Here is a 26,217-nt window from a genome sequence, read left to right as displayed (position 1 = left end):
TGAGCTGAGCTTCCCACATCTCCCATCCAAGGTCATCAGGGTGGTGGGGCTGACAGGTGGTATTAGGGAGGAGGTGCCCTGCCCAGGAGTCTGTTTTCAGGTGGGGTCTAGGAGGAAAGAAGGCATGTACCCCCACCCAGTCCTGCTCTCCTGTGGGCCCAACCCAGCCCTTCTGTCTCCAGGTGGAAAACGAGGAGCTGAGGCACCTCATGTGGTCCTCAGTGGTGTTCTACCAGACCCCGGGGCTGGAAGTGACCGCCTGCGTGTTGCTTTCTACCAAGGCTGTGTACTTCGTGCTGCATGATGGCCTCCGCCGCTACTTCTCGGAGCCGCTGCAGGGTAGGCATCGGGGCAGGCTGGGGGCTGTCTCGAGCTGTGTAGTCTCGGGCAGCAGTAACTTGGGCCAAGTGTCCTTCGTCTGAGGTAGGGATTTCAGCACTTCCCTCCTGGTGTTGTCTTGAGGGACATAAGGCCAGATGTGAACATGCCGAGCAGAGCCCAGCAAATGCTTGGGAACTGGCAGTGATGAGGAGGGACGGGTCAGCTCTGCCCCTTTGGGCCTCGGTGAGAGGGAGCCTTAGCCAATGGCCTGGTGACTCCACTGAGCTGGACCAGGCTCAGGCCCCAGGTCACACTGCACATGAGTCCTTGCATATGTGGAGGCCATGGTGGCTCCTCACCAGGCCTTAATAGGCCAGGCCAGCCAAGGGGACCCATTCCTGCTGGACATGTGGCATACCTGGCACCATCATGCACGCCTGCCACAGCCACTGCCACACTCAGTCCCTTCCTGTCTGTCACAGATTTCTGGCATCAGAAAAACACCGACTATAATAACAGTCCCTTCCACATCTCCCAGTGCTTTGTTCTAAAACTCAGCGACCTGCAGTCAGTCAATGTTGGGCTTTTCGACCAGTATTTCCGGCTGACGGGTAAGTGACCCACTGTGCTTTGTCCTGTTTGGGGGTGAAGGCCAGTGTCACCAGTGGGCATTCATCTTCCATGTGTGGATGTGTTATCATAGGCAGAGTTATCTCTGCTCATGAGCCAGTTAACCAGGGCAGGAGGAAGCAGCTTCAGGAACTGCTGAGACTGCAGAACTCTCGCCCCCGTCTGGGGGGCGGGGTGTGCAACAAGCACCAGCCCGGACGGACAGACAGGCAGAGCGGGCCCTGGGCTCAGAAGCAGGACATTTCTGACTCACTTCCTGCAGAGAGAAAGCTAAACTCTTTCCCTAATGCCTCTGTATCCCCTTCCAGAAAAATGTCTCAGCCCTTCCGGCCTGAGAAATGGCTGCTTCCCTGGGCCCCATGATGCTTCCCCGTGTGGGCCATCCTGGCCCTGGCTTTCTAGGCTTCGGATCTAGGCTGAGACTCACTAGGGAATAAAGCGGCTCCCAGGGAGGTGGGGACAGGGCTGGGGGAGTGGTGGCCTGTGACCATGACCAGCCTCTTTCATGCAGGCTCCTGCCCAGCACAGGTGGTCACGTGCTTGACGCGGGACAGCTACCTGACCCACCGCTTCCTCCAGCACCTCCTGGCTGTGCTCTCCTCGCTGGAGCGCACGCCCTCACCTGAGCCTGTCGACAAGGACTTCTACTCAGAATTTGGGAACAAAACCACAGGTACCCCATCCAGCTCAGACTACAAACAGACCACCTGAGTGGATGTCATGGGCCCCAGCGCCCTCTCTGCCTCTGTCTCTGTCACTTTCTGTTTTCCCACTTAGCTGACCAGGGTTTTATGTAGGGCTGTTCCAGTGCAGAGTCTCCATCCTAGCAGTTCCTCAGCCATCTGCAGACACGTCTCATATGTCTGCTTTGGGCTGCTGGCTTCTGGGGCTCTGCTGAGTGAGCGGGCTTTGTGCACCCTCTCCTGCCTCTCTCATGCTGAGGTCTCTGGGTGGCTTGGGGCCACTGGTTCCCCCAGCCCCACCATAGGCCAACTCCAGGCTACAGCCCTGGTGGCATCTCTCCGCAGGGAAGATGGAGAATTACGAGCTTATCCACTCAAGCCGTGTCAAGTTCACCTACCCCAGCGAGGAGGAGATTGGGGACCTGACATTCACTGTGACCCAGAAGATGGCTGACCTGGAGAATGCCCCGGCCCTCAGCATCCTGCTGTACGTGCAGGCCTTCCAGGTGGGCACGCCGTCACCTGGGCGCTGCAGGGGCCCACTGCGCCCAAAGACACTCCTGCTTACCAGTGTCGAGATCTTTCTCCTGGATGAGGACTACGTCCATTACCCACTGCCCGAGTTTGCCAAAGAGCCGCCACAGAGAGACAGGTACCGGCTGGACGACGGCCGCCGCGTTCGGGACCTGGACCGAGTGCTCATGGGCTACCAGACCTACCCGCAGGCCCTCACCCTCGTCTTTGATGATGTGCAGGGCCATGACCTCATGGGCAGTGTCACCCTGGACCACTTCGGGGAGGTGCCAGGTGGCCCAGCCAGGGCTGGCCAGGGCCAGGAAGTCCAGTGGCAGGTGTTTGTCCCCAGCGCTGAGAGCCGAGAGAAGCTCATCTCACTGCTGGCCCGCCAGTGGGAGGCCCTCTGCGGCCGCGAGCTGCCCGTTGAGCTCACCGGCTAGCCCAGGCTACGGCCAGCCCTTGCCATCTGCCGTGTCCACCCTGGCGCCTACTTGGAGCAGGGAGGCGGGCTTTCTTTGTCCTCCTAAAAATGTTTTCTCCTCCCTTTTGGTACCTTAATTTGACTGTCCTCAGAGAGAATGGAAGGTGCGTGTTCAGTTTAATTCTTTCCACTGTTGGGAGTGAAAACACAGGGCCCCCCCAGGGCTATTGTATGCCATCACCCTCCTGTGGGTGCGTTACCAGCCCCTGGAGTGGCATGGCCGGGCACACCAGTGTCGTATCTTGTCATAGTACTGTTGTTAACACGTGGCACTGTGGACCTGATTTACTGTTCTACTTGTCCTTTCCTGAAGTGTCAAGTCCAGTTCTTTGTTGCTGTTGCGTTGTTGTGGGCGTTCTGCTGCTAATTATGAAGCTGATAGCAGAATGCACATTGGAAGCTCCCACCTCGTGTGGTTTTTCCAAGTGGAGGCTTCCCCTGGTCCAGACAAGTGGGAGAGCCCCATGAGGGCAGGGGTCCCCCAGGCTTTGGGGCTCAGAGGGGTGGGAGCAAGGGACCTAAAGCTGCTAGCACCAAACGTGATTCCTGTTGCCTATTTTCTCTATTCCAATAAAGCAGTTTGCCACAGCCTGTGTCTTCTGTTTCAAGGGTCACTGGGGTCCCAGAGGGCATGCTTGGCATGGTGGGGAAGGGTGCCCTGGAGACATAGGAGGGGAAGGTGTTGGGGAAAAGGAAGGAGGAGAAGGGAGCAGCCTTCCAGGAGCCACACGCTTGGTAACTGGGGAGGTGTGAAGGGACCTCTCTGTACAAGGCCATGCTGGGCTATGGCTAAACCATAAACCTGGGGCAAATGAGAAGAGTCTGGGACTCCTCAGGCCACCCCTGACATACCAGCCCACTGCCCCTGTGCCTTTGAATGGCAGCAGGGAGGACCTGTGGGGAGTTGGACCTAGGCAGTGGACAGGGGAGGAGGGCCCATCCCAGAGAGATGGGGTTTGCCTCAGGAAGGTAAGACCTGGGATTTCTTTGAGAGCCAGCCCTGTGCCTCACCCTTCGGCCCCAGAGCAGGGCCTGCAGTGTACTCACCTGGCTCATCCTGGCCCAGTCGGAACCTTCAGCCCCCAGGGCCTCCAGCCCACTGGGCCAGGCAGGGTTGTGGGAAGGTAAGTAGAGAGTGACAGGCCAGCTCCCAGGCCTGCCTCTGCTCCCCAGCTTTCCTTTGGGGCAGTGAAGTAGGGATCCCATCCTGGAAGACCCATCACCTTCAGGAAAGCTGGGGCCATGGAGTGGGAGGAGGGACAGGAGATGGAAGGAATCACCAAGGGGAGGATCTCCCCACTCACAGCCTCCCCCAGCCAGACCTCAAAGGCCAGCTCAATGGCCCTTCCAAGCTGCTGAGGAGGTGGGGCAACCAGCTTCCCTCAACCAGGCCTTTACCAAAGGCATTACAAATGGCCACCAGGCTCTGTGGTCAGCTCTTGCCTATTTCCATTTCCATTGTACCCTCTGGAATGGGGGTGGTGGCAACCAGGGGCAGAGCTCACCATGTCCAGGCCTGGCATGCAGAGGCCCCACAGCCTGACGTGGACCAGGGTCCCCAGCCTGTGTCCATAAGGGCAGCACCTCCTGGGGGAGGCTCTGCAGGCAGCAGACCTGGGATTGGATCTGAAACACTGAGAGACCCTGGACAAGCTACCTAGCCACTGTGAGCCTCAGTTTCCCCACCAGTAGTAGGGATAATAAAAACCTTCATTCATTTCACATCTGTATTTAGCATCTACTATGTGTAGCAGCCAGACACCATGCCTGTTCTCCACAGCTGACATTCCAGTGGAGAAGACAGAAAATAAACAAGCCAGTGTTAGCCATGGCCAGTGCTATGAGGAGGTGAAACCAGGTGTAGGGCGACCCTGCAGCCTGGATCAGGGACACTCTCTGACTGGCAGTCTTTGAGACTGGACCTATGAGAAGGAGCCAGCCTGTGACAATCTGAGACAACAGCATGTGCCAAGTGCCCTCGCTTTTAAGGAATAGAAAGGCCCGAGTGGCCAGAGCAAAGTGGGAGAGCCAGAGAGGCCAGCCCAGCATGGAGAGGGGGTTGGAGGACAGTGGGAAGTCAACAGGGGCACAGGCTGCTGAGCGGAGGATGGTCCCGGGAGCGAGGGGCCGGGAGCAGGGAGAGGAGGGGTGCGTGGACGGTATGGGGGGTCCGGAGTGGTGGTGGCTGAGGGGCAGGACCAGCTGGTGTAGTGGCTGGGGCAAGTGGTGCCTGGCAGCAAGTCACAGCCCTGTGGCACACTCAGCAATTGAAGAGGTTGAGGCAGGGTCAGACAGACTGGTTCAGGGCTGCCCTGCCTCCTGACGACCAGACCCTCAGAGTCTCTTAATGAAATGTGCTGGGCTCAGCAGGTAGATGGGGAGGCGCTCATATTTGCATCTGAATTTGCTTCAGAACCCCTGACAGAACCTAGATTCTCTGGTAGATCCCGTGGCTAATGGTGGGCTTGGTGGGCTTCCAGGCTGTGATGCTGGGCGGGTGGTCCTGGGCCAGGCAGCCCTGACCAGGACCCAGGTTGTCCATGTGCAGGGGTCAGCAGCCAGCGCCTTCTCTTCCGCCTGCAGGCTGCTGATATGCAGGAGGAAATCCTGACAGATTCCTGAGGGGGTGAGCTGGCGGGGCCTCCGGGCTGCTTTTAAGGCGACTGCCCGCCCCATCCCGCCTGCCCGCCCCATCCCGCCTGCCTGCCCCGTGTCTGCCTCCCAGAGCTCATTCTCCACGCCGCCAGCTGCCCCAAGTCTGTCCCGACAGCGTGCCCGCCAGCCATGGCGGCACCCCAGGTTCTCTTCCTGCTCTGCCTCCTGGCCTTCTGCTTGGCAGGCTCCAGCTTCGTCAGGGGGCAGAAGGTGAGTGTGAGCCAGTTGCAGGGGGACGTGGTATCCAGGCCCGGCCAGCCGGTGGTGGGAGTAGGGAGGGACTGCACATGGATGGGCACGGGTCTGGGAATACACGGAGCAGCTAGCACCTGTCTGATCTCTGAGCAGGCCCAGGGCTGTTGTGCCCACCTCCATGAGGTCTGTGTCTGGCCACCTGGAGTGCAGGGGTGTATCGGTGGCCCGCTGGCTGTGTGGTGTGGACAGCTGTCTCAGGGCTCCCCAGCTTGCAGGCCAGGGGGTGCACAGCCAGACCCATCCTCCTGCCCTCCCCGCCCAGACTGAAGCCAGGTCTCTGCATGACCCTCATCTTGGGGTTGGAGATGTGATCGCCCCAGAGGAACCCACTGTGTGTGCGTGTGTGTGCTGTGTCCAGCCCCAAGAGTGCCTGGAGACAGAATGAGAGTTACTCACTCCCAGTGCTGCTGGGTAAACAGCAGCCAGCAACAACACCCTCGAGCCTCAGAGCTGCCGGTCAGCAACCACAGCCCTGGGCACATCCCCTTGAATCCTCATGACCTCTGGGCAGTGTGTCCTGTTGTTCACGTGAAGTAGCCAAGGCCTGAGGATGAGGGAGGCAGACCATTCCCATTCTGGAGCCACACTCCAGACCACCGCCTGCAATGCCCCATCCAGGTGTGCTGGTAAGCAGACAGGTCCTGAGCATCTGTGCAGAGCCCCTCTGTCAGGGCCCTGTGAGCCAGCCACCGCCAGACTGCCTGTCTGCAGGTCACCCCAGGTAGGGATGGTGTTCCTACTGAAGCTTCTGGAAGAGCCTCCCACCCTGAGTGTGGAGATAGAATCCCCTGGCTGGGACCTGCCCCCAGGTGAGGTACCTTCCTCTGTGAGGCCAAGTTCACCTGCCTCTTAGGGCGGCTGCCTCTGTCCTAGGGCACTAGTGGACAGACTAAGGTCTAGAGAGGGGAAGGACTTGCCCAGAATCCCACTGTCAGGCAGTCCAGGGACCCAAGTCCCCTGCCACTATCAGGCTCTCTTGTAGTCCTTGTGGTCCTTCAGATAGGTGTCAGGGTAGGGGGCTCACCAGCTTCAGGGCCAGGCCAGAGTTTGGAGTGGGCAGATGTGAGGCTAAGAAGGTGACAGTGACAGCAAAAGAACCAAGGGTTCCAGAGCTGTGCTGAGCCCTGCAGTTGGGTTCCTGCCCTCTCCCTGCCTCAGTTTCCCCATGTGTACAATGCAAGGGAATTTCAACATCCTTGCTACCTCCTCATGTTCTGGGCAATGGGGACAAGGGCCAATGAAGGGCCTCAGGTTGAAGTTTTTCCTTGTCAGAGACCTGTGGCTCTGACCACCCCTAAGTCTGCATTCTTGGGCTGGGACTCAGCCAGCCTGGGCCAGGGAAGAGGATCCAGGGGTCCTTGGGGGTGGGAAGTAGCAATGCTGTCCTCATCTCACACACACTCGCAGCCACTCAGCCCTCCTGTCACGCATTCATGATATACCTAACCAAATTTTTTTCATATTTATTGAAAAAATCTGCACATAAATGGCCCCGCACAGCTGAAACCCATATTATCGAAGGGTTTGCTATAATGCTCTGTGCTAGACACGTGCTGGTGGAGTCCGTGGTCTCAAGCCGGGGTTCAAGGGAGAAGGGGGCATTGTCCAGAACCCAGCCCTGTCTCCTCCCTGCTCTCATCTAGGGCAGGGGGATGCAATTTGGGGGTCCCTTTCCTCTCAGAGGATTTGGGTTTGGGGTTTCTCGGCCCCAATTTCTTTTACCTTCTTACCAATAGGCTTTAATACTTTATGTCCCCTCAACTTCTCCCAGCAGCATCTCTGTGGGAAGCAGACATTGTAAAATCAGTTCTGAATTGGGTGGTGGGGATGGGCGGGGAACACCCCCTCTGGCTCAGGCAGTCCGAGGTTCCCCCAGGAAGAGGGGGTCTGATTTAGCACTCAGGACGTGATCCAGCCTCGCTCCACTCAGCAGGACCAACAGCAAGGGCAAGGGCAGGACCTGAGTGCCAGCTGCAGGTGTGGTCCCTAGAGATGAGCCCATTTGGCATCTGGCTTGTCCGTCCATCACCATTTCACACACATTTATAAGCACCAGTATCTTGTGAGTGAGCATCTACCACCAGGACCCGAAGCTCCAGCTTCCTCCCGGGTCCTGACTCACCTGTGGCGTCACCCAACCCTGGCTCTGCCCTGTGAGCCCTTATTCAGACCTGACCAACATTACTCTGAGAGCTGGTCCTGAGCCAGAGTGGTGACCGTGCTGGCAGCTCTGCTCAGCTGGCCAGGTGGCCTTGAGGGGAGCCCGCCACCCGCCAAACCTTCCCTGAGCCAGCAGCTGCTCAGCTGGAGTTACCCAATTTCCTAGTCACTCCCTGGCTCAGCAAAGATGAGCCTCGGGATGGGGAATGAGACCACAACATCCCAGCTCTGCAGCTTGACACTGAGGCCACTTGGAGCAACTTCCCTCTTTGCAGACCACAGAGACATGAGTGGAAAAACCCAAATCATAGAGGCCCTGGGACACTCGTGCTTACCAGAAGAAAGTGTCGGTGGCACTATTTCTCCTTTTCTCTTGCTTTGAGAAGCCACACATCTGTAACTTATTCTAGGAAAGGGATGTTCTGGGCTCACTTCCTTTGGACCACAGTGTGTTCAGCATTTTTCAAGATGAGAACATCTCAGCTTCTCGAGGCCATGCCCCAATCCCCCAAACCCTCCCCTCCATCAAAATGCACCTTCCCTGTGCCCCTTTCTCTAACTTATAAACATGAGTTTCGATTCTACCCCTCCAGGGAATGGTGCTGCAGGTTACTGGGACTTTGCTGCCATAAGGCAGCCCCAGTGGTGGACTCCTGGGAGCTGTGGACCAGCGCATGGGGCTGCAAAGCTGGGGCTTTTTTCAGCACACTTGTGTCCATGTCATGGTGGCAGGCTGGGCGCCCTCACATCTGCCATCCCCCACCCAGTTGTTGAGCCCTGCCCCAGTTCATCCCACCGCCCCAAGTCCTCTTGATCCCCACCAAGTCTCCATTCTCTCTGTCCCTGCCTCAGGTGATGACCCCTGTCTCTGCCTCCACTCTGCTCTCCATGCAGCAGCCAGGGGGACCATGAAAACACAAACCAAGTCATGGGGTTGTCCCCAGTGCTGCCTCCCCCAGGCTTCTGAGGCCCTGCCACCCTGGCCACCAGCCCTGCTCCAGCCTCTCCTTGGGCCACTCTGCCTTGTCACACATGGTTGTTTGCTCCACTCCCGGCCTTGCTTCTGCTGTCCCCTTGGCACTGCCCCTGCCCAACCTCCTTCAGGTCCTAAGTCAATTTTCACCTCCCCCAGGAAGCCACCTGGGCCTCCAGCCTGGGTGCTCTTGTTTCCCTTGGCTGGAACCAGGGAGCCAGGGACCCTGGCCTGGACCACCGGGTCTCTGCCTGTGGGTGGGGGCTGTGGGTCAGGCGTGGAGTCAGGGCTCAGTGAACTGTGACTGCCCAGCCCAAACGGGCTGACCAGACACCTTGCACACTGCTGCTCACAGAAGCCCAGCCTCTCAGGTCTGGGCTCTTAGTCCCTGACTCCTGGGCAGTGGAGAGGGCCCTTGGGCTTGATTAAGGAGGGTCATTTGGTGGCAACCAGGCCTCGTGGTGCATGGCTGAAAGCCGGCATCCGCCTGTCCTCGTGAATTGAGGATGGAGTCAGTGTCAGCCTTGTCATTTATTGTTTGTTTCTTTCTTTCCTTCTTTCTTTTTGGTGGCTGGTTGGTACGGGGATCCAAACCCTTGATTTTGGCATTATAACACCGCGCTCTAACCAACTGAGCTAACTGGCCAGCCCTGATTTTTTATTTTTAAACTGAAAGGCAAAAATAAGCAGTTGGCTGCGAAAGCAGGTTCTAGTTCTCGATTCCCACCCTCACTGGGTGACTTTGGACAAGGGCTACCTGCCCTGGGCTTCAGTTTCCTCCCCTGAAATGGGCTGAGGTGGAACCACATGGCCAGAGTCTCTACGTGTCAGAAAACATAGAGTCTGAGGCTTTGGGGCCATGGAAAGAGGGACACATGGTGGCATTAACAACTCGGCAGGCGAGTTTCTCAGGGCCTTCCCCGTCCTCACTGCATTCCCACTGAACTCATGGGAAACTGAGGATGGGGCAGGGAGGAGGTCTAGGCCTTGCAGCGATCAGGGCAGAGTCAGGACTAGGCCCGGGGTCCAGCCCCTCATTCCACACTCTGCCCATGGCCCAGGTGCGGTCCAAACGCTGTGACATGAAGACCAAGTTTGTCACTCACATGCCCTGCACCCCGTGCACTGCTGTCAAGAGGCGGGCTTGTCCCCCAGGCTGGCTTCGGGAGACTTCAGAGAGGATATCCGAGAACTGCCGGTGTGGACCCCCCACCCCTGCCCTTGCCCATTTCCAGAAGCATCCTATGGGGTGGGAGGGGACCAGGGGGAGCCTGACAGGCCTGCAGAGTGAGGGCAAGAGCTCATTTATTCACGCATCTGTCAGCCCTTCCAGGGAGGCAGAGATAGGCAGGGAGGGAGAGAGAAGAGGACAAGGGGCAGACGGCAGGTTTATTGGGCACCTACTATGCTCCAGGCCCTGTGCTCAGCTCTGAGCAAGGCAGAGAGAGGAGTGGTGAGGTGAGAGCCCCAGATCCCAGTGTGGGGAGGCTAGGGCGAGGGCTGCGGTGGAAGCACTGCCCACCTTCTGTCCCCAGCTACGAGGTGCAGCTGGGGGACTCTTTGGTGTCCATGAGCGGCTGCAGCCCAGAGTGCTGGAAGGATGTGGTGCAGAAGGCCTGCTGCCCTGGCTACTGGGGGTCCCAGTGCTATGGTATGTGGGGAGGGAGACCCTGCCTTGCTCCTCACACCCCAGCCCCAGCCCTGGGCTCCCCATCTGTAGGAGCTGCCTGTGTTCCCCTTCACCTTGTTCGTTTAATGAACACAATGAGAGCCTCCAAGGCTTGGCCCCACTAGCTCTGGCTGCCCTGGGGGAGGGGCCAAGTCTGGGTCTGGCCAGAGCTGCTGGGGTCAGGGCAAGTGGAGGGTTCTGGGGACAGAGCTGAGTTCTGGGGGCTCCACAGAGTGCCCTGGGGGTGCCGAGACCCCATGCAATGGCCACGGGATCTGCCTGGATGGCATAGCCAGGAATGGGACCTGCATTTGCCAGGTAAGGGCCGGGCAGGGTTGGGGAGGGGGCTTGGAGGGGCCACACTGAAATGATGCATCCACCACTAGGAAAACTTCAGCGGCTCAGCCTGCCAGGAGTGCCAAGACCCCAACCGGTTTGGGCCTGACTGTCAATCAGGTGAGTGCTTGCAAGGCAGGAGGGCAGGGCCAGTGTCCACCTGGGGGCCCACAGGGACACAATCCCTACAACCAGCCCCCACCTATCCCTTCAGCCTTCCCTCCCAGCCCCTCGGCCTTGCATTTCCTCTCAGGAACACGTGCTTTGCTTCAGCATGCCTTCAGGCCTTTGCACATGCTGTTCTCCTTAGAGTCTTCCAGGAAGCCCTCCCTGAACCCCCAGTCTGGGACAAGTGCCTTCTCTGGGCTCCGACCACCCCTGTGGTCCTGCATAATAGCTTTGTACCCTTGAGGTTATACCTGCTGGAGCTGAGTTCTGAAAACATGGAGAGCAGGAATCCAATATTCCTGTGTGTGCCTGAGTGAGGCTGGAGTCCCACCTGTCTCTCTGCATCCTTCCCAGTGTGCAGCTGTGTGCATGGTGTGTGCAGCCATGGGCCACGTGGGGATGGAAGCTGCCTGTGCTTTGCTGGTTACACTGGCCCCCACTGTGACCAAGGTGAGCAGTGCTTCTCGTGCAGCAGGTCCAGAGCAGGAGAGGCCAGGTGGGTGAGAGATGGGGCCTGAGCCTCAGCAAGACCTCTGCCTGCAGTCTGGGGTGGGGGACAGGGTGTCATCCAGGACCTCTACTGTCCAGAGACCCAGAGAGGGCAGGGCCCTACTCTCTTAGAGTCACACAGCAAATCGGATAGAGTACTTTCGCTCCTGTGTTCCTCCCCAACCTGGGGCTTCAGGCCATCGCAGTGCTCTCTCCTCTCTGTTCAGAGCTACCGGTCTGCCAGGCCCTGGGCTGTCCTCAGAACTCCCAGTGTTCTGCAGAAGCCCCCACCTGCAGGTGCCTGCCAGGCTACACCTGGCAGGGCAGCGAATGCCGAGGTGAGCCTGTAACCTGGAGGCCGGGGACCCCACTCAGGGTGGGCAGATGTTGGGAGGGCATCCTTTTAGTCCAGCAACTGTCATCTGGCCATTTACAGAGGGAGAACTGTCCCCAACAGGACAGAGAGCTGTCCTCAAGGCCTCGGTCATCCTGCTCACCCCACCTTGTGGCCATCCTGGCACAGGCTATGGAGCAGACGGGGCTCCTGGGTGTTCGATTCACTTGGGCTCTCTTTGCCCTGGCAGCTCCCCACCCCTGTAAGCCATCACCCTGCTACCCACTGGCCCAGTGCTCGGTGAGCCCCAATGGGCAGGCTCAGTGTCACTGCCCTGAAAACTACCATGGCGATGGGACGGTGTGTCTGCCTCAGGACCCGTGCACCAGCAACCTGGGTGGCTGCCCCAGCAACTCTACCTTATGTCTGTACCAGAAGCCAGGCAAGGTGAGCTGGGGGCGGGGACCAGGCCTACCCTGTGGTCCACCCACCCACACTGGCTGTGGGACCCTAGGCAAGTCACAGGCCCTCTGGGGGCCTCAGCCCTATTCTTGGAGGGCGGTTGTGGAGCCGAGCAGTGCTCTGCGGGTGCAACAGATGCCAGGGGTGCTTAGGATGTGCTGTCCCCTCCTGCTCTGCTGGGGGCCAGGCCTCCTGCTTGTGCCAGCCAGGCCTGGTCAGCATCAACAACAATGCCTCTGCGGGCTGCTTCGCCTTCTGCTTCCCCCACTCCTGCGACCAGTCAGCCACCTGCCAGGTGACCCCTGATGGGAAGACCAGGTGGGCACAGGGGCCTCGGGGGGGTGCTGGGGAAAAAGCAGAGAGGGTGGGTTGAGCAATTGTGCTCACGTGTGCACCCTCAGTTCAAGGCCCTGCGGAGAGGGGTGGGTGAGGGCTAGGAGGCAGGGACTGACCAGCCGGCAGCCCTGACGGTTCTCTCTGGGCCCTCAGCTGTGTGTGCAAGGAGGGCGAGGTGGGGGATGGGCGTGCCTGCTACGGACACCTGCTCCACGAGGTGCAGAAGGCCAGACAGACAGGCCTGGTATTCCTGCGGCTGAGAGTTGCTGTCGCCATGCTGGGTGTGTGACCCCCACTGCCTGCCCGTGACCCCGCCCCTTGCACGCCCGCAGAGCTGGCAGGGAGGGAAGGGCAGGCTCTGCAGAGATTCCTGCTTCCCTGCCCTACAGCTGCAGAAGCAAAGAATGGGCTGCGGTGGCGGCATGACGGAGGGGGAGCTAGCCCCCAATCCCCAGTGCCATCACCCCAACTCCCACAAACCTAGGGTTGATGCTGGAGGGTCTCCCCAGACCCATTCTGACTCCCTTTCCTGGCCCCCCAGACCAGGGCTGCCGGGAGATCCTCACCACATCGGGCCCGTTCACCGTGCTGGTGCCATCCACCTCCTTCATCTCCTCCACCTTCTCTACCTCCTCCCTCTCTTCCAGGACCATGAATGTGAGCCCTTCCCCATGGCAGACTGGCCCTTCCTCCTGCCCTGGACGTTGCCCCAGTCTTCAGGGCCCTGAGAGAGTCCCCCCTCCACACTTGAGGCCCTGAGGCCTGGGAGGCATCTTGTCACCTCCTCTGCTTGGGCAAGGGTGGCGTGAAGAGGACTGGCCCACCATGGGCTCACTGGCACCCCATCCCCTTGTGTCTGCAGGCCTCCCTTGCCCAGCAGCTCTGCAGACAGCACATCATCGCAGGGCAGCATGTACTGGAGGACACTGGAGCCCAGAATACACGCAGGTGGTGGACGCTGGCGGGGCAGGAGATCACTGTCACCTTCAACCGCTTTATGGTAAGAGAGGGACCTCAGCCTGGGGACCAAGGAAGTCACAGGTGGGGACACAGCCCGGACAAAGGCATGGTGATGGGAAGGAAATTTGGGACAAGGGGCTGGCAAATGGGATTTGGCCAGACATCTTGTGTCTCAGCAGAAATACGCCTACAAGTACAAAGACCTGCCCCAGCAGACATTCACCATCCACAGGGCCAACTACATAGCGGCCAATGGAGTCTTCCATGTGGTCACTGACCTGCGGTGGCAGCCTCCATCCGGGCTCCTTGGGGACCCTGGGGTGAGCTGGTGCCCTCCCCTCCCCCATCCTGTGCTGCTGGGTGACCTCTGACCCCCGTAGAGTTCAGGGAGGAGGTAGGAGCTGTTCAGGGCAGGACTGGAGCACACCTCCTTGCCCCTGGGGCTGAAGCAGCCTCATCCCCTTCCCTGAGGCCCTCGTACTCATCCCTTCCGACAGAGAACTATTGGCCAGATCCTCGCCTCTACGGACGCCTTCAGCCGGTTTGAAACCATCCTGGAGGTGAGCCGGAGGGAGGGGTCCTAGCCCATTAGGGCTTCTAGGCCAAGACTCCATCACCCCAGAATCTGCCCCACAGTGATCGGGAGCTCTGGAGTAGCATAACCTTCGCCTCCATCATCGAGCCTGCCCAACATAATCACGATGTTGTGCAGTAGCATGGACCCTCTGCCACTTACTCTGTGGGAGTTTCCTGAGGGGAAAGAGTGGCAGGGCCCAGGCAGGGCTCAGAGGTGGAGGCTGGCCATGAAGCCTCCCTGAGCCCCCCTCCCACCACCACAGAACTGTGGGCTGCCCTCCATCCTGGACGGGCCTGGGCCATTCACAGTCTTTGCTCCAAGCAATGAGGCTGTGGACAGCTTGCGTGACGGCCGCCTGATCTACCTCTTCACAGTCGTAAGCTTGGCAGGGAGAAGGGGCTGTGGATATGGGGGCACCAGGGCCTCTCCCCCATGGGACCTCTGAGCCAAACCCTCTCTCCCTTGCCAGGGTCTCTCCAAACTGCAGGAGTTAGTGAGGTACCACCTCTACAGCCATGGCCGGGTGAGAGGTCCTCCTCCAGGAGGGCAGCCGGTTTGCTCCCAATGCTGGGCTCCCGGGAGTGGGGGGAAGTTGTGTGCAGGTTCTTTCTGGTCTTCCCAGGGACCCCTCTCTTCTGCATCTCCTCTCCCCTCCTGTCTGGACTCTTATAGCACAGAGGAGAGCCTGAGGACTAAGGGGGTAGCTGTGAGTCACGTGGGCAGGATTGGGTGTGGCCCCAAGATGTGGTCAGTGCTTAGCCTAGAGCCACCCTCTCCCTTGCCCCAGCTGACCATTGAGAAGCTCATCTCCAAGGGTCGGGTCCTCACCATGGCAAACCAGGTCCTGGCTGTGAATATCTCCGAGGAGGTGAGATTGAACATCTGGAATGAATGGATCGATGGAGGGGCTGGTGGTGACTGGCCAGTGGTTTGGCCTCTTTCATGCCTGCCCGTGTGCTCTGAGCCCTGTGGCGGGCAGGGCACTCTGCTAGGTCCTGGTGGGGGTCCTATGGGAAGTGGGCGTAGATCAAATTCCTCTCCTGGGCTCCAAGGAGGAGGAGGGTAAGCACATGGCAGGGGTGCTCCCTGTGACAGAAACCACATGGTTAAGGGCCTAGAGGCTGGGACAGAGATGCTGGCCAGAGCAGAGGGAGAGGAGGAGGCAGGCAGGGCAGTGGGGGCCTTCAACATCATGCTGAGCCACCCAGCCCAGCTGAGCTGCAGAGGTGGCGGTGGGCAGGGGAGCCGGCAAGGCCTGCTGGGCTGGGAGTGGCACTGTGGGTCTGTGCCTCAGGGGCGCATCCTGCTGGGACCTGACGGGGTCCCGCTGCGGAGAGTGGACGTGCTGGCCGCCAACGGTGTGATCCATATGCTGGAGGGCATCCTGTTGCCCCCGACCATCCTGCCCATCCTGCCCAAGCACTGCAACGAGGAGCAGCACAAGATCGTGGTGGTGAGCTGCACCCGCGCAGCCCAGGGCCCTTCACACTGAGCCCCCGCTGTGCTCGTGGAGGCGGTCGGCCCCGGGGCGTGGCACCCAGTCAGCAGAGGGCTAATGGCAAATCTGAGGCCCAGCAGCAGACTCCCAAGGACCTGCCTGGACTTCCACCCACAGCCCTCACTAGCCCTGACAATTCTGCCTTTGAGATGACTCTTGCATCCTCTCCCCTCGCCCCACCCTCCCCGCCCAGGGGACCTGTGACTCCCTCAGGCCCTAGTCCTCCTCACCTCCCGGCCCTTGCACGCCATTCCTGGCCTCTCTGCTGGTTTTCCAGAGATGCTCCACTCTTCCCACCCCCCGCCCAGGGGACCTGTGACTCCCTCAGGCCCTAGTCCTCCTCACCTCCCGGCCCTTGCATGCCATTCCTGGCCTCTCTGCTGGTTTTCCAGAGATGCTCCACTCTTCCCACCTCAGGGCCTTTGCCCTGCTCCCCTCTGCCCAGATGCTGGTCCTTGGCCTTCCTGTGGCTGGCTCTTTCTCATCCCTCAGGTCTCAGCTGCATGTCACTTTCTCAGGGTTTGCTGAATAAATACACGATGACTAACCCCTCTCCCCCTCCTCCCCCTGTGCTACCCAGGGCTCTTGTGTGGACTGTCAAGTCCTGAACACCAGCACGTGTCCCCCCAACAGCGTGAAGCTGGTGAGCAGCCCTTGGCCCAGCCCTCAGGGCTCCCTGACTCCTGACTGCCCTGAAGGCTTTTGCCCTGGGTCACGGTGGGGAGTGGGGCTGGGAGGCTGGGCCGGTCCTGGAAGATCGGTGCTTCACAGCCCTACTGAGGGTGGGAGTGCTGGACCTGGAGGGCTGACGTCCCGTGGCCCAGGACTCACACCTGCTGACTGGCCCTGCATGGCCCGCCCAGGACCTCTCCCCCAGGGAGTGTGTCTACATCCATGACCCTAGTGGACTCAACGTTCTGAAGAAGGGTTGTGCTGGCTACTGCAACCAGACCATCACGGTGAGCCTGGGCCTGGGCACTCACTCCTAGGGGACCTGGGCACCTGCTTTTCATCCAGGGTCCCCAAGCAGGGGCTGAGTGGGCTGCCTTCTTCAGAGAACTGCACTGAATCCTAATGGTGGAAAAGGTGTCACAGAGGGAACTTCCATGCTCCCTTGGTCTAGAGATGGGCTCTGGGAGCAGAAGCAGCCTGGGCAGAGGGAGGCATGGCCCCAGATCGACCCTCAGACACACTCTGCCTCTTACAGAAACTTGGATGCTGCAAAGGGTTTTTTGGGCCTGACTGCACACAGTGTCCTGGGGGCTTCTCCAACCCCTGCTACGGCAAAGGCAATGTGAGTCCCATCCTCCTCCGGGGTGAGTTGTGGGAAGGCAGGGGCTCTTCCCAAGCTGGCCGGTGACTGGCAGTGCGTCTGAGCCAAGCCTGCCAGTCTCTGGACTTGGATTCCTCACATCTAGGTAATGGAAATTGGACCAGATTATTTCTAGTATTTTAATTAGAAATAATTAAGTAGGTAGATTCTGCACTTATTTTTAAAAAGGTTATTTGTGAGTAGTTTACTTTTGTTTGCTGTTTTTGCCACTATGTAACATCAGGGTTACTTTAGCACCTGGCTTTGGAAAAACACAGGAGTTATGTGTTTCTAGGTTGAGCAGAAGTCACCCATAAGCCTCCAGGGCTGGGTGCCTTTTAGGGGGCTAGTCCTTTGGCAGCATCAGTGATTTTGAAGGTCCCTTTGAGGGTGAGGTCTTGAGGGGAACAGGAGCTCAGAGCCAGCCCGTGGAGGGAGGGAGTGTTGGGGGAGGGGGTGTGGGGAGTCTCTTTTCCATGACTGACCCTGCCTGCTGCCCACCCTCCAGTGCAGCGATGGGGTCCAGGGCAACGGGGCCTGCCACTGCTTCCCAGACTACAAGGGCATCGCCTGTCATATCTGCTCCAATCCAAACAAGCATGGAGACCAGTGCCAGGAAGGTGGGTGGTCCTGGCCTAGGCCACCTCCCAGGGAAAAAGAGGGTCTGCTTAGAAAGGGGACTGGGGGTTCCCAAGAAAGGAAACAGGGCCCCAAGAGGATGGGTGAAGGCCAGAGGGAGTGGAGGAAGACTTAGGAACAGAAATAGATAGGTGTCTCATTCACCCATGCCCAGAAAGGAACCTGGTTTAATATAAAGCATGCAGGATTTAGGTCAAACACACTGAAGAACTTCCTGGTGCTGGTGCTGGGGGCAGGGCAGCTAGAATGAGGTGACTGAAAGCTCAGAATGAACCCCTCACATCTGCTTGAACATCAAGTCCAGGATGACCTCTGATTTTGTGACCTGAAGCCAAATCTATACTGGCTACCCATTCCCAGCCCCACTCCAGCCCATCCTGGCTCCCAACCAGCCCTGTCCCTTGCCTCAGTTTCCCTCCTCCCATCTCTTCCTTGCAGACTGCGGCTGTGTTCATGGTCTATGTGACAATCGTCCAGGCAGTGGGGGTGTGTGCCAGCATGGCACTTGTGCCCCTGGCTTCAGCGGCCGCTTCTGCAACGAGTCCATAGGGGACTGTGAGCCCATGGGGCTGGCCCAGCACTGCCACCAGCATGCCCGCTGCATTAGCCAGGGAGGTGTCGCCAGGTGAGGACTTACATCCCTGCCCCACCCATGATCCTGCACATTGGTTTGCTCAGCCTCTAGCCTCTTCCAGATGCTTATTGGAGGCCTCTCCTTCACCCACCCTCAGATGTCTCTGTCTCGATGGCTTCGAGGGCAATGGTTTCTCCTGCACACCCAGCAACCCCTGCTCCCACCCAGACCGTGGTGGCTGCTCAGAGAACGTCAGTCCCCTTGGCCCTTTCCTGAAATTCTGACCCAGGGGCCAGAGGTGGGACACCCTGCTCCTCTGCCTTGCAGCCTTGAGTCCCTGAGTTATTTATCCGTGACTCTCACAGGCTCAGTGTGTCCCTGGGGCCCTGGGCACCCACCACTGTACATGCCACAAAGGCTGGAGTGGCGACGGTCGTGTTTGTGTGGCCATCGATGAGTGTGAGCTGGATACACGAGGCGGCTGCCATGCCAATGCCCTCTGCAGCTATGTGGGACCCGGGCAGGTGAGGCAGCAAACCCAGGGACAGCAGATGGGGTGGGGGCCTCAGTTCTGGGGTCTCTTCCCTGACCCATCTAACTCCTCCAAGAGTTCAAGCTCAGGGTCTCGAACCTCAGAGGTGAGAATCCAGTTCTGAATGCTGAGTCATACAATCTGGGATTAGTTCATTTATCCACTCGTTGGATTCCCATGTGTTGTCAGGCACCTGTTCCATGTTAGTCCATGTTCTAGATGTGGAGAATTCAATACTGAGCAAATCAGGAAGAGATCCCTGCCTATGGGACTCATGGAGATCCCGCTCTCGAATGTTGAGACACGTGGAGATTCTACTCTTGAACGTTGCAGTCTCAGATTCTAGTCACAGCATCCTAGGGCCCGGAGCCTCCTTCCATGTGAAGCATTTCCGGCCCAGTGACCCGAGTTCTGATGGGCATTTGAGGACATCCAACATGCCAACTGGGAGGCCAGGCCTGGCTGGTTCTGGGTCAGCCTCTGCATGGTCCAGGCCTATTCAGGGACGCAGGGGTTTCCTTGTCCTCCCAACTCCACGATTACCTCTGGGCCACCAGCCTGTGGGGACTGAGCAGTAAGAACTCAGACATGTGTGAGAGCTGGAGCTCCGAGCCCCATCGGGAGCCTTACAGTGCAGAACTGAGGTTCTGAATTAGCAGGTTGAGATGCCCCCTACTCACAAACCAGAGCGACTGAGATCTGGGGGATCTCACTGGTCACTCACCCGAAATGTGGACAAGCCCAAGGGCACTGGCATTCAGTGGGAGGCATCAGAGCAGCTGAACAGGATGGAAGGGGTGGAGGGGGGATCTGAGCCGCTGGCACTGGAGCTGGCCTTGGCAGACACCTGCCCACTCTCCAAGCTGCTGACCTCAACAGCTCTGACAGGACTCCGGGCAGCAAGTGTAGAGGGCCACCGAGTCCATGGATGCTTCCCTGCCAGTGCCTTCACTTCTTCAGATTCATGCCAGGAGCTGGTCTCCCCTCAGGGCCTCAGTCTCCCAATCCGGAGCTCAGATTTCCAAGGGTGGGACCAGGAGAAGCTTCTCTATGGTCTGGACAATCCTCCCAGGGGGAGAAAAGGGTTGTACGCTCATGGTGAGATGAGGCTGTCTGTTTCCCGACCTCTTCAGAGCCGGTGCACCTGCAAGCTGGGCTTTGCTGGGGACGGCTACCAGTGCAGTCCCATCGACCCCTGCCGGGCAGGCAATGGTGGCTGCCATGACCTGGTGAGGGGTCCAAGGGCTCAGAGCCCTGGGGAGACTCTGGGGTAGACCTGAGCTGGGGCGCTCTTTCTCTCTCTCTCTCTCTCTCTCTCTCTGGGTGTCTCTGTCTCCTGTCAGGATTGGGATCTTTCTAAACCCCAAATCCCACCATGTTACTCCCTCACCCCATTCACAGGATAAAGCCTTCAAACCTCCATATGGGACCCCAGGGGATGTGACTGAGGTTCCCTTGCCCTGCCCAGTGCTGGACTCAGCATGTACTTAGGACACATTACTGATGGGCAGTGTGTCTTTGGGCCAGCAGTGACTGCCCTGCAAGGGGCTGTTTGTCCACCTAAGACTGTATATGCACATCTGTCCCTCTCATCATGAGCCCTGGTGAGAGTCTGTGTGTCCATCTGGTAGATCCTGAGTATGTCTCAGTATGTCAGGAGGGGCAGCCATGGCCAGGCCAGGACATGGGAGGGGGCTTCTGTGCGGGACCCAGCTCCCAGTTCCACCAACACGTGCCTGTGTGCCTGGCAGCCTCTCTATTGTGTACCCACTCTTTTTATCATTATTATTATTATTATTATTATTATTATGTCTTTTGAGTCACATTCACTCTTAAGTGTCCCCCTGTGGCTGAGCTCTACCTGCTGCCTTCCAGAGGATCTGGGTGCAGAATGCCAGCGTGGATGTGGCTGACCTCCTTGCCACCAACGGTGTCCTACACATCCTCAGTCAGGTATGGCAGGAAGAGGGTGTGTGCAGGGAACCTCCCAGGCAGTGACACACTGACCAGCCCCTCCTGCTCTGGGCCAGGTCTTACTGCCCCCACGAGGGGACCTGCAGGGCGGGCCAGGGTTGCTCCAGCAGCTGGACTTGGTGCCTGCCTTCCGCCTCTTCCGGGAGCTACTGCAGGTAAGCATGGCTGGCAAGGGGGGGTGCCTGCTCAGGGGGCACACTCCCCCAGGTCTAGATGGGCTGCCTGGCTCCCATTGTCTGGACCGAGGATCAATATACCCATCCCTGACCCCCACCCTCATCCCTAGCGCCACAGGTTGGTGTCCCAGATTGAGGCTGCCACTGCCTACACCATTTTTGTGCCCACAAACCGCTCCCTGGAGGCTCAGGGCAACAGCAGCAGCCTGGTGAGGGGATGGGGCCGCCAAGGGGTGAGGGTGAAGGCACAGTGGATGAGACTAGTGGGAGCAACATGCCCTCCAAGGCACTTAGTAGTCCTGGAACCCCCTGAGCCATCTCCCCACCGCCTCCCCTGTCCCCAGGATGCAGGCACAGTGCAGCACCACGTGATCCTGGGAGAGGCACTCTCCATGAAAGCCCTGCAGAGGGGGGGGCACCGCAACTCCTTCCTAGGCCCTGCTCACTGGCTGGTCTTCTACAACCACAGCGGCCAGGTTTGGGGGGCGGGGAGCAAGGAGACCCTACCCCAGGGACCCTGCTCTTGAAGAGTCCACTTGGGAGCCTTCCAACCTCTGCTCTAGGGAGCCCTCTCCCATCCTTGGAGATACACCCCAGCCCTGGAGTGCCTCCTGGCCTTAAAGTCCCAAGATGAGGGTGGTGGTGGGGTGGCTGGATTTAACTGCCTATCCCACTCCCCAGCTTGAGGTGAACCACCTGCCTCTGGAAGGCCCCATGCTGGAGGCCCCTGGCCGTTCCCTGTTTGGCCTGTCAGGGGTCCTGACGGTGAGCTCAAGCCGCTGCCTGCGTAGCCACGCCGAGGCCCTGCGGGTGAGAGGCTGGGGCCACAGGAGGGCAGCCAGGGGAGTTAAGAGCATGGAGCTGCTGGTTTGCCTGGATGGCAGGGAAGGCCACTTGGTCAGCCTGCCCTGGAGGAAGAATGTGGGTTTGGGGGCCTGCCTGACGCTCTGCCCTCCTTCCCTCTCTCCCCCAGGAGAAATGCACGAACTGCACCCGGAAAGTCCGCTGCACTCAGGGCTTCCAGCTGCAGGTGAGGTTAAACTTAGCACCACTCCGTCCCTCCTTGGCAACTGCTCTCAAGGTGCCCAAGCCCCCCAGCCCAGCTCTGCTCTGCCCAGGTATGGGGAACTGGACTGGTGTGGGCAGTCAACTTCCCTGTAGAGGCCTGGAGGCCTAGCCCAGGTCTGCTCAGAGGAGCTTCTCTCAGATTTTTAGCTTGAGGCCTGGATCCTGCTGCCCTCCTCTCACTGGGTCTATCTGTCTTGGTCCCTCTCTGCTCTTCTGCTATTTTGCTCATCTGTCTGTCTCACCCATTCCAATACCAGTAGTCCATCTCTTTGTCTCCCCATTCACTGCCCAAGCCACTGGCTGACACATCCTGACTGTTCCCATTTCCAGAACACACCCAGGAAGAGCTGTGTCTACCAATCTGGCTTCTCGTTCTCCCTGGGCTGCTCTTACACATGTGCCAAGAAAATCCAGGTTGGCCCTGAAGTTCCCCCTCCCCAAGTCTTTGGCCAGAGAAAAGGAGGTGGGAGTGGGGCCCAGGGGAGGACCTGGATTGGATTTCAAGAGCAGAGGTTCTTGAAGTCTGGGACTACGGTGAGGTCAGTGAAGCAAGGCCAGGAGGAAGGGGAGGGAAGAGAGATCAGAGTCAGAGGGCTAGTGTTTGTCCCTGTGTCTACTTCCCTGGTGAGTGGGGCTGAGGAGAGGGATAAAGAGGCTCATTCCAGAGCTGGCACCATCAACCAACTCCCACGGGCAGTAACTGGGCTGGGCTCTGCTCCGCACTGTGGGATCTGGGTACAGCCCTTCCCTGTTTGAGCCTCAGTTTTCCCACTCCTGCCATGGTTGTAGAAGGCATTCTCCATGCCCCTTTCAGTTCTGACCTTCTACCTGTTGCTGGGTCTGGGTTCCAAGTTGCTTCATTCAATGGCTCCATGGCCCCAAGATGCTCCCACCCCCACCATGTTTCCCTTCCCCTGACATCTGTCCTGGCCTGTACCGGGTCTCTCCCTCCCTCTCCACAGGTGCTCGACTGCTGTTCCGGCTTCTTTGGCACACTGTGTGAGCCATGCCCAGGGGGTCTTGGTGGTGTGTGCTCAGGCCACGGGCAGTGCCAGGACAGGCTCCTGGGCAGTGGGGAGTGCCACTGTAATGAGGGCTTCCATGGAACAGCCTGTGAGATGTGCGAGCTGGGCCGCTATGGGCCCAACTGCACTGGAGGTGAGGACTGGGAGGGGCAGGATGGTAGGCATCCTGGCTGAGGACAGCAGGCTGGAGACCCCAGCAGGGGCAGGATGGAGGCACTGGGTAACTCCTGTCCTCCCTTGTCCCACTCACAGTGTGTGACTGTGCTCACGGGCTGTGCCAGGAGGGGCTGCAAGGGGACGGAAGCTGTGTCTGTAACGTGGGCTGGCAGGGCCTCCACTGTGACCAGAGTGAGTGGGTCCCAAGGGAGAGGGGATGAATGATTACTGGGGAGGCAGTTCCTGGGTCTGAATGACCAGAACCATTCTCCTACCACTAGAAATAATTGGCCCTCAGTGCCCCAAGAAGTGCGACCCCAATGCCAAGTGAGTGAGCCCAGCCTGGGGCAGGTGGGCAAGTGGTAGGGGGTGATGTCGGGGAGGGGCTGGGGAGGCATAAACTGAGCTTCTGCCATCCTTCTCAGCTGCATACAGGACTTGGCTGGAGCCTCCACCTGTGTCTGTGCTGCGGGATACTCGGGCAATGGCACCTACTGCTCAGGTCTAGCCACATGGGTACCCCAGGCCCCTCCTTGAAATTTTTGGGTGGTTGTCCCCACAGAGCCCCCTCAAATTCTTCTATGTCCAGCCTCTATCACTGTCCCATCTTAGGCCTTACTCCTCCCTCTGGCCTTTCCCTGTCTCTCATACCCTCCTCTCCTGCCCCCACCCCTGTCCTGTGCCTGTTCTTCACAACTCTCTGGGACCATCTACCCCTAGAGGTGGACCCTTGTGCCCATAGCCATGGGGGCTGCTCCCCCTATGCTAACTGCACCAAGGTGGCACCCGGGCAGCGGACATGCACCTGCCAGGATGGCTACATGGGCGATGGGGAACTGTGCCAAGGTGAGGCTGGGACCCCCATCCTGGGTGCATGTGGGGCTAGGGGTCTGGCTTCAGTGGTCCAAGTCAGACTAGGAGAGGCTAAGGGGCACACTGGGTGTGGGGACTGGGTATGCAGAGAGAGGAGGGGATGAGTACTTGAGGGTACAGATGGACAGATGCATGAAGGGGTTGCTGAGGGCCAGTCCTCATCCCAGCGTCTCTTCCCACAGAAATTAACAGCTGTCTCATACGCCACGGAGGGTGCCACATTCATGCCGAGTGCATCCCCATAGACCCCCTGCAGGTCTGCATGGCAGGACTGGATATTGGGACTGTGCCATTCACCCTAGGGTGGGGCCTCCCCTCAGACCAGGCCCCAGGAGGGGGGTGAACCTTCTATCCAGGGTGCTGGCCAGCTCTTGGCTCCCAGCAGCCCCACTGATCAAGATTTGGGACAGGTCTCCTGCAGCTGCCGCAAGGGTTACAGTGGGGATGGCATCCGGACCTGTGAGCTCCTGGACCCCTGCTCCCAGGTTAGGTCCCTAGTCCCACCCCATTTCAGAGAGAGAGGGAATTGAGGCAGGAACCAGCCCTCCTTATCCCCAGCAGGGTCCTAAGGGCCTCTGAAGGGTGGGTCGCCCTCCCCCAAGCTCCAGTCTGGCTGATGAGTAGGAAATAAGGCTTTGGGGGTGAGGCAGGAACCAGCCCTCCTTATCCCCAGCAGGGTCCTAAGGGCCTCTGAAGGGTGGGTCACCCTCCCCCAAGCTCCAGTCTGGCTGATGAGTAGGAAATAAGGCTTTGGGGGTGGACAGGGAACTTCATGGCCCCTTTCCCAGGGCTGGGTGGGATAGAGGAGTCCTGGAAGCCACTGTTGCCTCCCTCTCCTCTCCCTGCCTCAGAACAATGGAGGCTGCAGCCCCTATGCTGTGTGCAAAAGCACGGGGGATGGCGAGAGGACATGCACCTGTGACACAGCCCACACCGTGGGAGACGGCTTCACCTGCCGTGCCCGACTCAGCCTGGTAATGATGCCCAAGTCTAATCCCTGACCTGGTGTTGGTTACGCCCCATGGGCCTGACGCATGATCTTGGCTAAGACCCCAGACTTGATTCTGATCCTGGCTCTGACCATGACCCTGTGCCTGACCTCAGCTGTGACCCATGAAACTAATCCTGATCCCAGCTCAGAACCCCCTGGCTTTCTTTTCCTCATCTCTGCTTTGGCCCTGAATGGGGGTCACCCCAAATCTGAGCTGATCCTCACACCCCCACCCCCAGGAGCTCCTTCGAGACAAGCAGGCCTCATTCTTCAGCCTTTTCCACGTGGTGAGTGACCAGCCTGGGCCTCGGTGACTTGCAGGTCCCACCTCTCTCTGAGCCTCTATTTTCCTATCTGTTTAGAGGGTTGGATGGTCCGTTCTCTCAGAATCCAAGTCTTTTCTGGAAGATCCGTGGAAGCCCCAGTTGGTCCCAGGTTGCCCCCCTTCCACTGAAGCTGTTCTTCCCGGCCCCCAGGAATACAAGGAGCTCAAGGGTGATGGGCCTTTCACAATCTTCCTTCCGCAAGCAGATCTAATGACCAATCTGTCACAGGTACGCAGCCCCCGGAGTGAGGCTGGGGAGGGATGGGCAGTCTGCTGGTGGGCACTGCCTAGGCAGAGGTGGCAGTCAGGGGTCCTTACTATCCTCACGACTCCGCTCCAGGAAGAGCTGGCCCGGATTCGCGCACATCGCCAGCTGGTGTTTCGCTACCACGTGGTCGGCTGCCGGCGGCTGCTGAGCCAGGAGCTGCTGGACCAGGGGTATGCCACGGCGCTCTCCGGGCACCCGCTGCGCTTCAGCGAGAGGGAGGTGAGCTCGGTCCCCGCCCGCACGCGTTTAAGACTCTCTCACCTACCCCTACCCCCACGGCCAGGGGGCGCTTCAAGGAGAGGGAGGTAAGTCCGGCCCCCGGCCCCCGCCCATAACCTGGGAACCGCCCACTACCGTGGGCCCGCCCCGGGGCCCAGGACTCCGGAGTTTAGCCCGCGGCACCGCCCCCAGCCAAGTCCCAGGCCTTTGCTTGCTTCTCTAAGAGGGACGTGAGTCCCGCCCCTGCCTTGACTCCGCCCCAATCCCCGCCCAACTCTTGCTTTGGTCCTGGACCCGGGACTGTGCCCCCAAGATGCTCCCAGCCCAGGCTCCGCCCCCGCCTCCCGCCCCATCCAAATCTTCCCAGCACCCTGCCAATCGGCTTCCCTCAACCCTGGGCCCCGTCCCCAGGGCAACATATACCTCAATGACTTCGCCCGGGTGGTGAGCAGCGACCACGAGGCTGTGAACGGCGTCCTGCACTTCATTGACCGTGTCCTGCTGCCGCCCGACGTGCTACACTGGGAGCCTGACACTGCCCCAATCCCGCGGGTATGACCTGGGCACGGGCTTCGGAGCTGG

General features: G+C 59.2%; 2 protein-coding genes across 3 annotated transcripts in view; both read left to right on the top strand.

The window, feature by feature from the left end:
• NISCH (nischarin) overlaps positions 1-3,219 on the top strand; it is a 34,785-nt gene extending 31,566 nt beyond the window's left edge. The window contains exons 18-21 of one of the 2 annotated variants that reach the window (XM_008572553.1): positions 168-339; positions 804-932; positions 1,463-1,624; positions 1,980-3,219. In XM_008572553.1, coding sequence (XP_008570775.1) covers positions 168-339; positions 804-932; positions 1,463-1,624; positions 1,980-2,590 — 1,074 coding nt within the window. In that variant the 3' untranslated portion in view covers positions 2,591-3,219. The remainder of the gene's footprint in view (positions 1-167; positions 340-803; positions 933-1,462; positions 1,625-1,979) is intronic. The other variant, XM_008572554.1, reaches the window with a different exon arrangement.
• A 2,184-nt stretch (positions 3,220-5,403) lies between these two features.
• Positions 5,404-26,217, top strand: part of STAB1 (stabilin 1) — a 25,970-nt gene continuing 5,156 nt past the window's right edge. Inside the window, exons 1-45 of the mRNA XM_008572573.1 lie at positions 5,404-5,496; positions 9,736-9,872; positions 10,210-10,325; positions 10,576-10,661; positions 10,730-10,799; positions 11,202-11,297; positions 11,564-11,674; positions 11,921-12,117; positions 12,320-12,450; positions 12,622-12,749; positions 13,010-13,125; positions 13,331-13,468; positions 13,608-13,748; positions 13,926-13,988; positions 14,268-14,381; positions 14,475-14,528; positions 14,793-14,873; positions 15,300-15,458; positions 16,084-16,146; positions 16,367-16,462; positions 16,711-16,797; positions 17,324-17,435; positions 17,893-18,079; positions 18,186-18,279; positions 18,394-18,552; positions 19,694-19,789; positions 20,436-20,513; positions 20,591-20,689; positions 20,821-20,919; positions 21,055-21,186; positions 21,392-21,520; positions 21,684-21,740; positions 22,109-22,192; positions 22,741-22,936; positions 23,056-23,151; positions 23,241-23,286; positions 23,385-23,461; positions 23,680-23,805; positions 24,015-24,088; positions 24,243-24,317; positions 24,684-24,806; positions 25,063-25,110; positions 25,300-25,377; positions 25,489-25,635; positions 26,047-26,187. Coding sequence (XP_008570795.1) covers positions 5,416-5,496; positions 9,736-9,872; positions 10,210-10,325; positions 10,576-10,661; positions 10,730-10,799; positions 11,202-11,297; positions 11,564-11,674; positions 11,921-12,117; positions 12,320-12,450; positions 12,622-12,749; positions 13,010-13,125; positions 13,331-13,468; positions 13,608-13,748; positions 13,926-13,988; positions 14,268-14,381; positions 14,475-14,528; positions 14,793-14,873; positions 15,300-15,458; positions 16,084-16,146; positions 16,367-16,462; positions 16,711-16,797; positions 17,324-17,435; positions 17,893-18,079; positions 18,186-18,279; positions 18,394-18,552; positions 19,694-19,789; positions 20,436-20,513; positions 20,591-20,689; positions 20,821-20,919; positions 21,055-21,186; positions 21,392-21,520; positions 21,684-21,740; positions 22,109-22,192; positions 22,741-22,936; positions 23,056-23,151; positions 23,241-23,286; positions 23,385-23,461; positions 23,680-23,805; positions 24,015-24,088; positions 24,243-24,317; positions 24,684-24,806; positions 25,063-25,110; positions 25,300-25,377; positions 25,489-25,635; positions 26,047-26,187 — 4,818 coding nt within the window. The 5' untranslated portion in view covers positions 5,404-5,415. The remainder of the gene's footprint in view (positions 5,497-9,735; positions 9,873-10,209; positions 10,326-10,575; positions 10,662-10,729; positions 10,800-11,201; positions 11,298-11,563; positions 11,675-11,920; positions 12,118-12,319; positions 12,451-12,621; positions 12,750-13,009; positions 13,126-13,330; positions 13,469-13,607; positions 13,749-13,925; positions 13,989-14,267; positions 14,382-14,474; positions 14,529-14,792; positions 14,874-15,299; positions 15,459-16,083; positions 16,147-16,366; positions 16,463-16,710; positions 16,798-17,323; positions 17,436-17,892; positions 18,080-18,185; positions 18,280-18,393; positions 18,553-19,693; positions 19,790-20,435; positions 20,514-20,590; positions 20,690-20,820; positions 20,920-21,054; positions 21,187-21,391; positions 21,521-21,683; positions 21,741-22,108; positions 22,193-22,740; positions 22,937-23,055; positions 23,152-23,240; positions 23,287-23,384; positions 23,462-23,679; positions 23,806-24,014; positions 24,089-24,242; positions 24,318-24,683; positions 24,807-25,062; positions 25,111-25,299; positions 25,378-25,488; positions 25,636-26,046; positions 26,188-26,217) is intronic.

Source organism: Galeopterus variegatus, unplaced genomic scaffold (assembly GCF_000696425.1).
Source record: "Galeopterus variegatus unplaced genomic scaffold, G_variegatus-3.0.2 Scaffold806, whole genome shotgun sequence".
NCBI classification, from domain to species: Eukaryota; Metazoa; Chordata; class Mammalia; order Dermoptera; family Cynocephalidae; genus Galeopterus; species Galeopterus variegatus.
The sequence above is the reverse complement of the archived record's forward strand: the minus strand, read 5'-3'. Positions and strand labels throughout refer to the sequence as shown.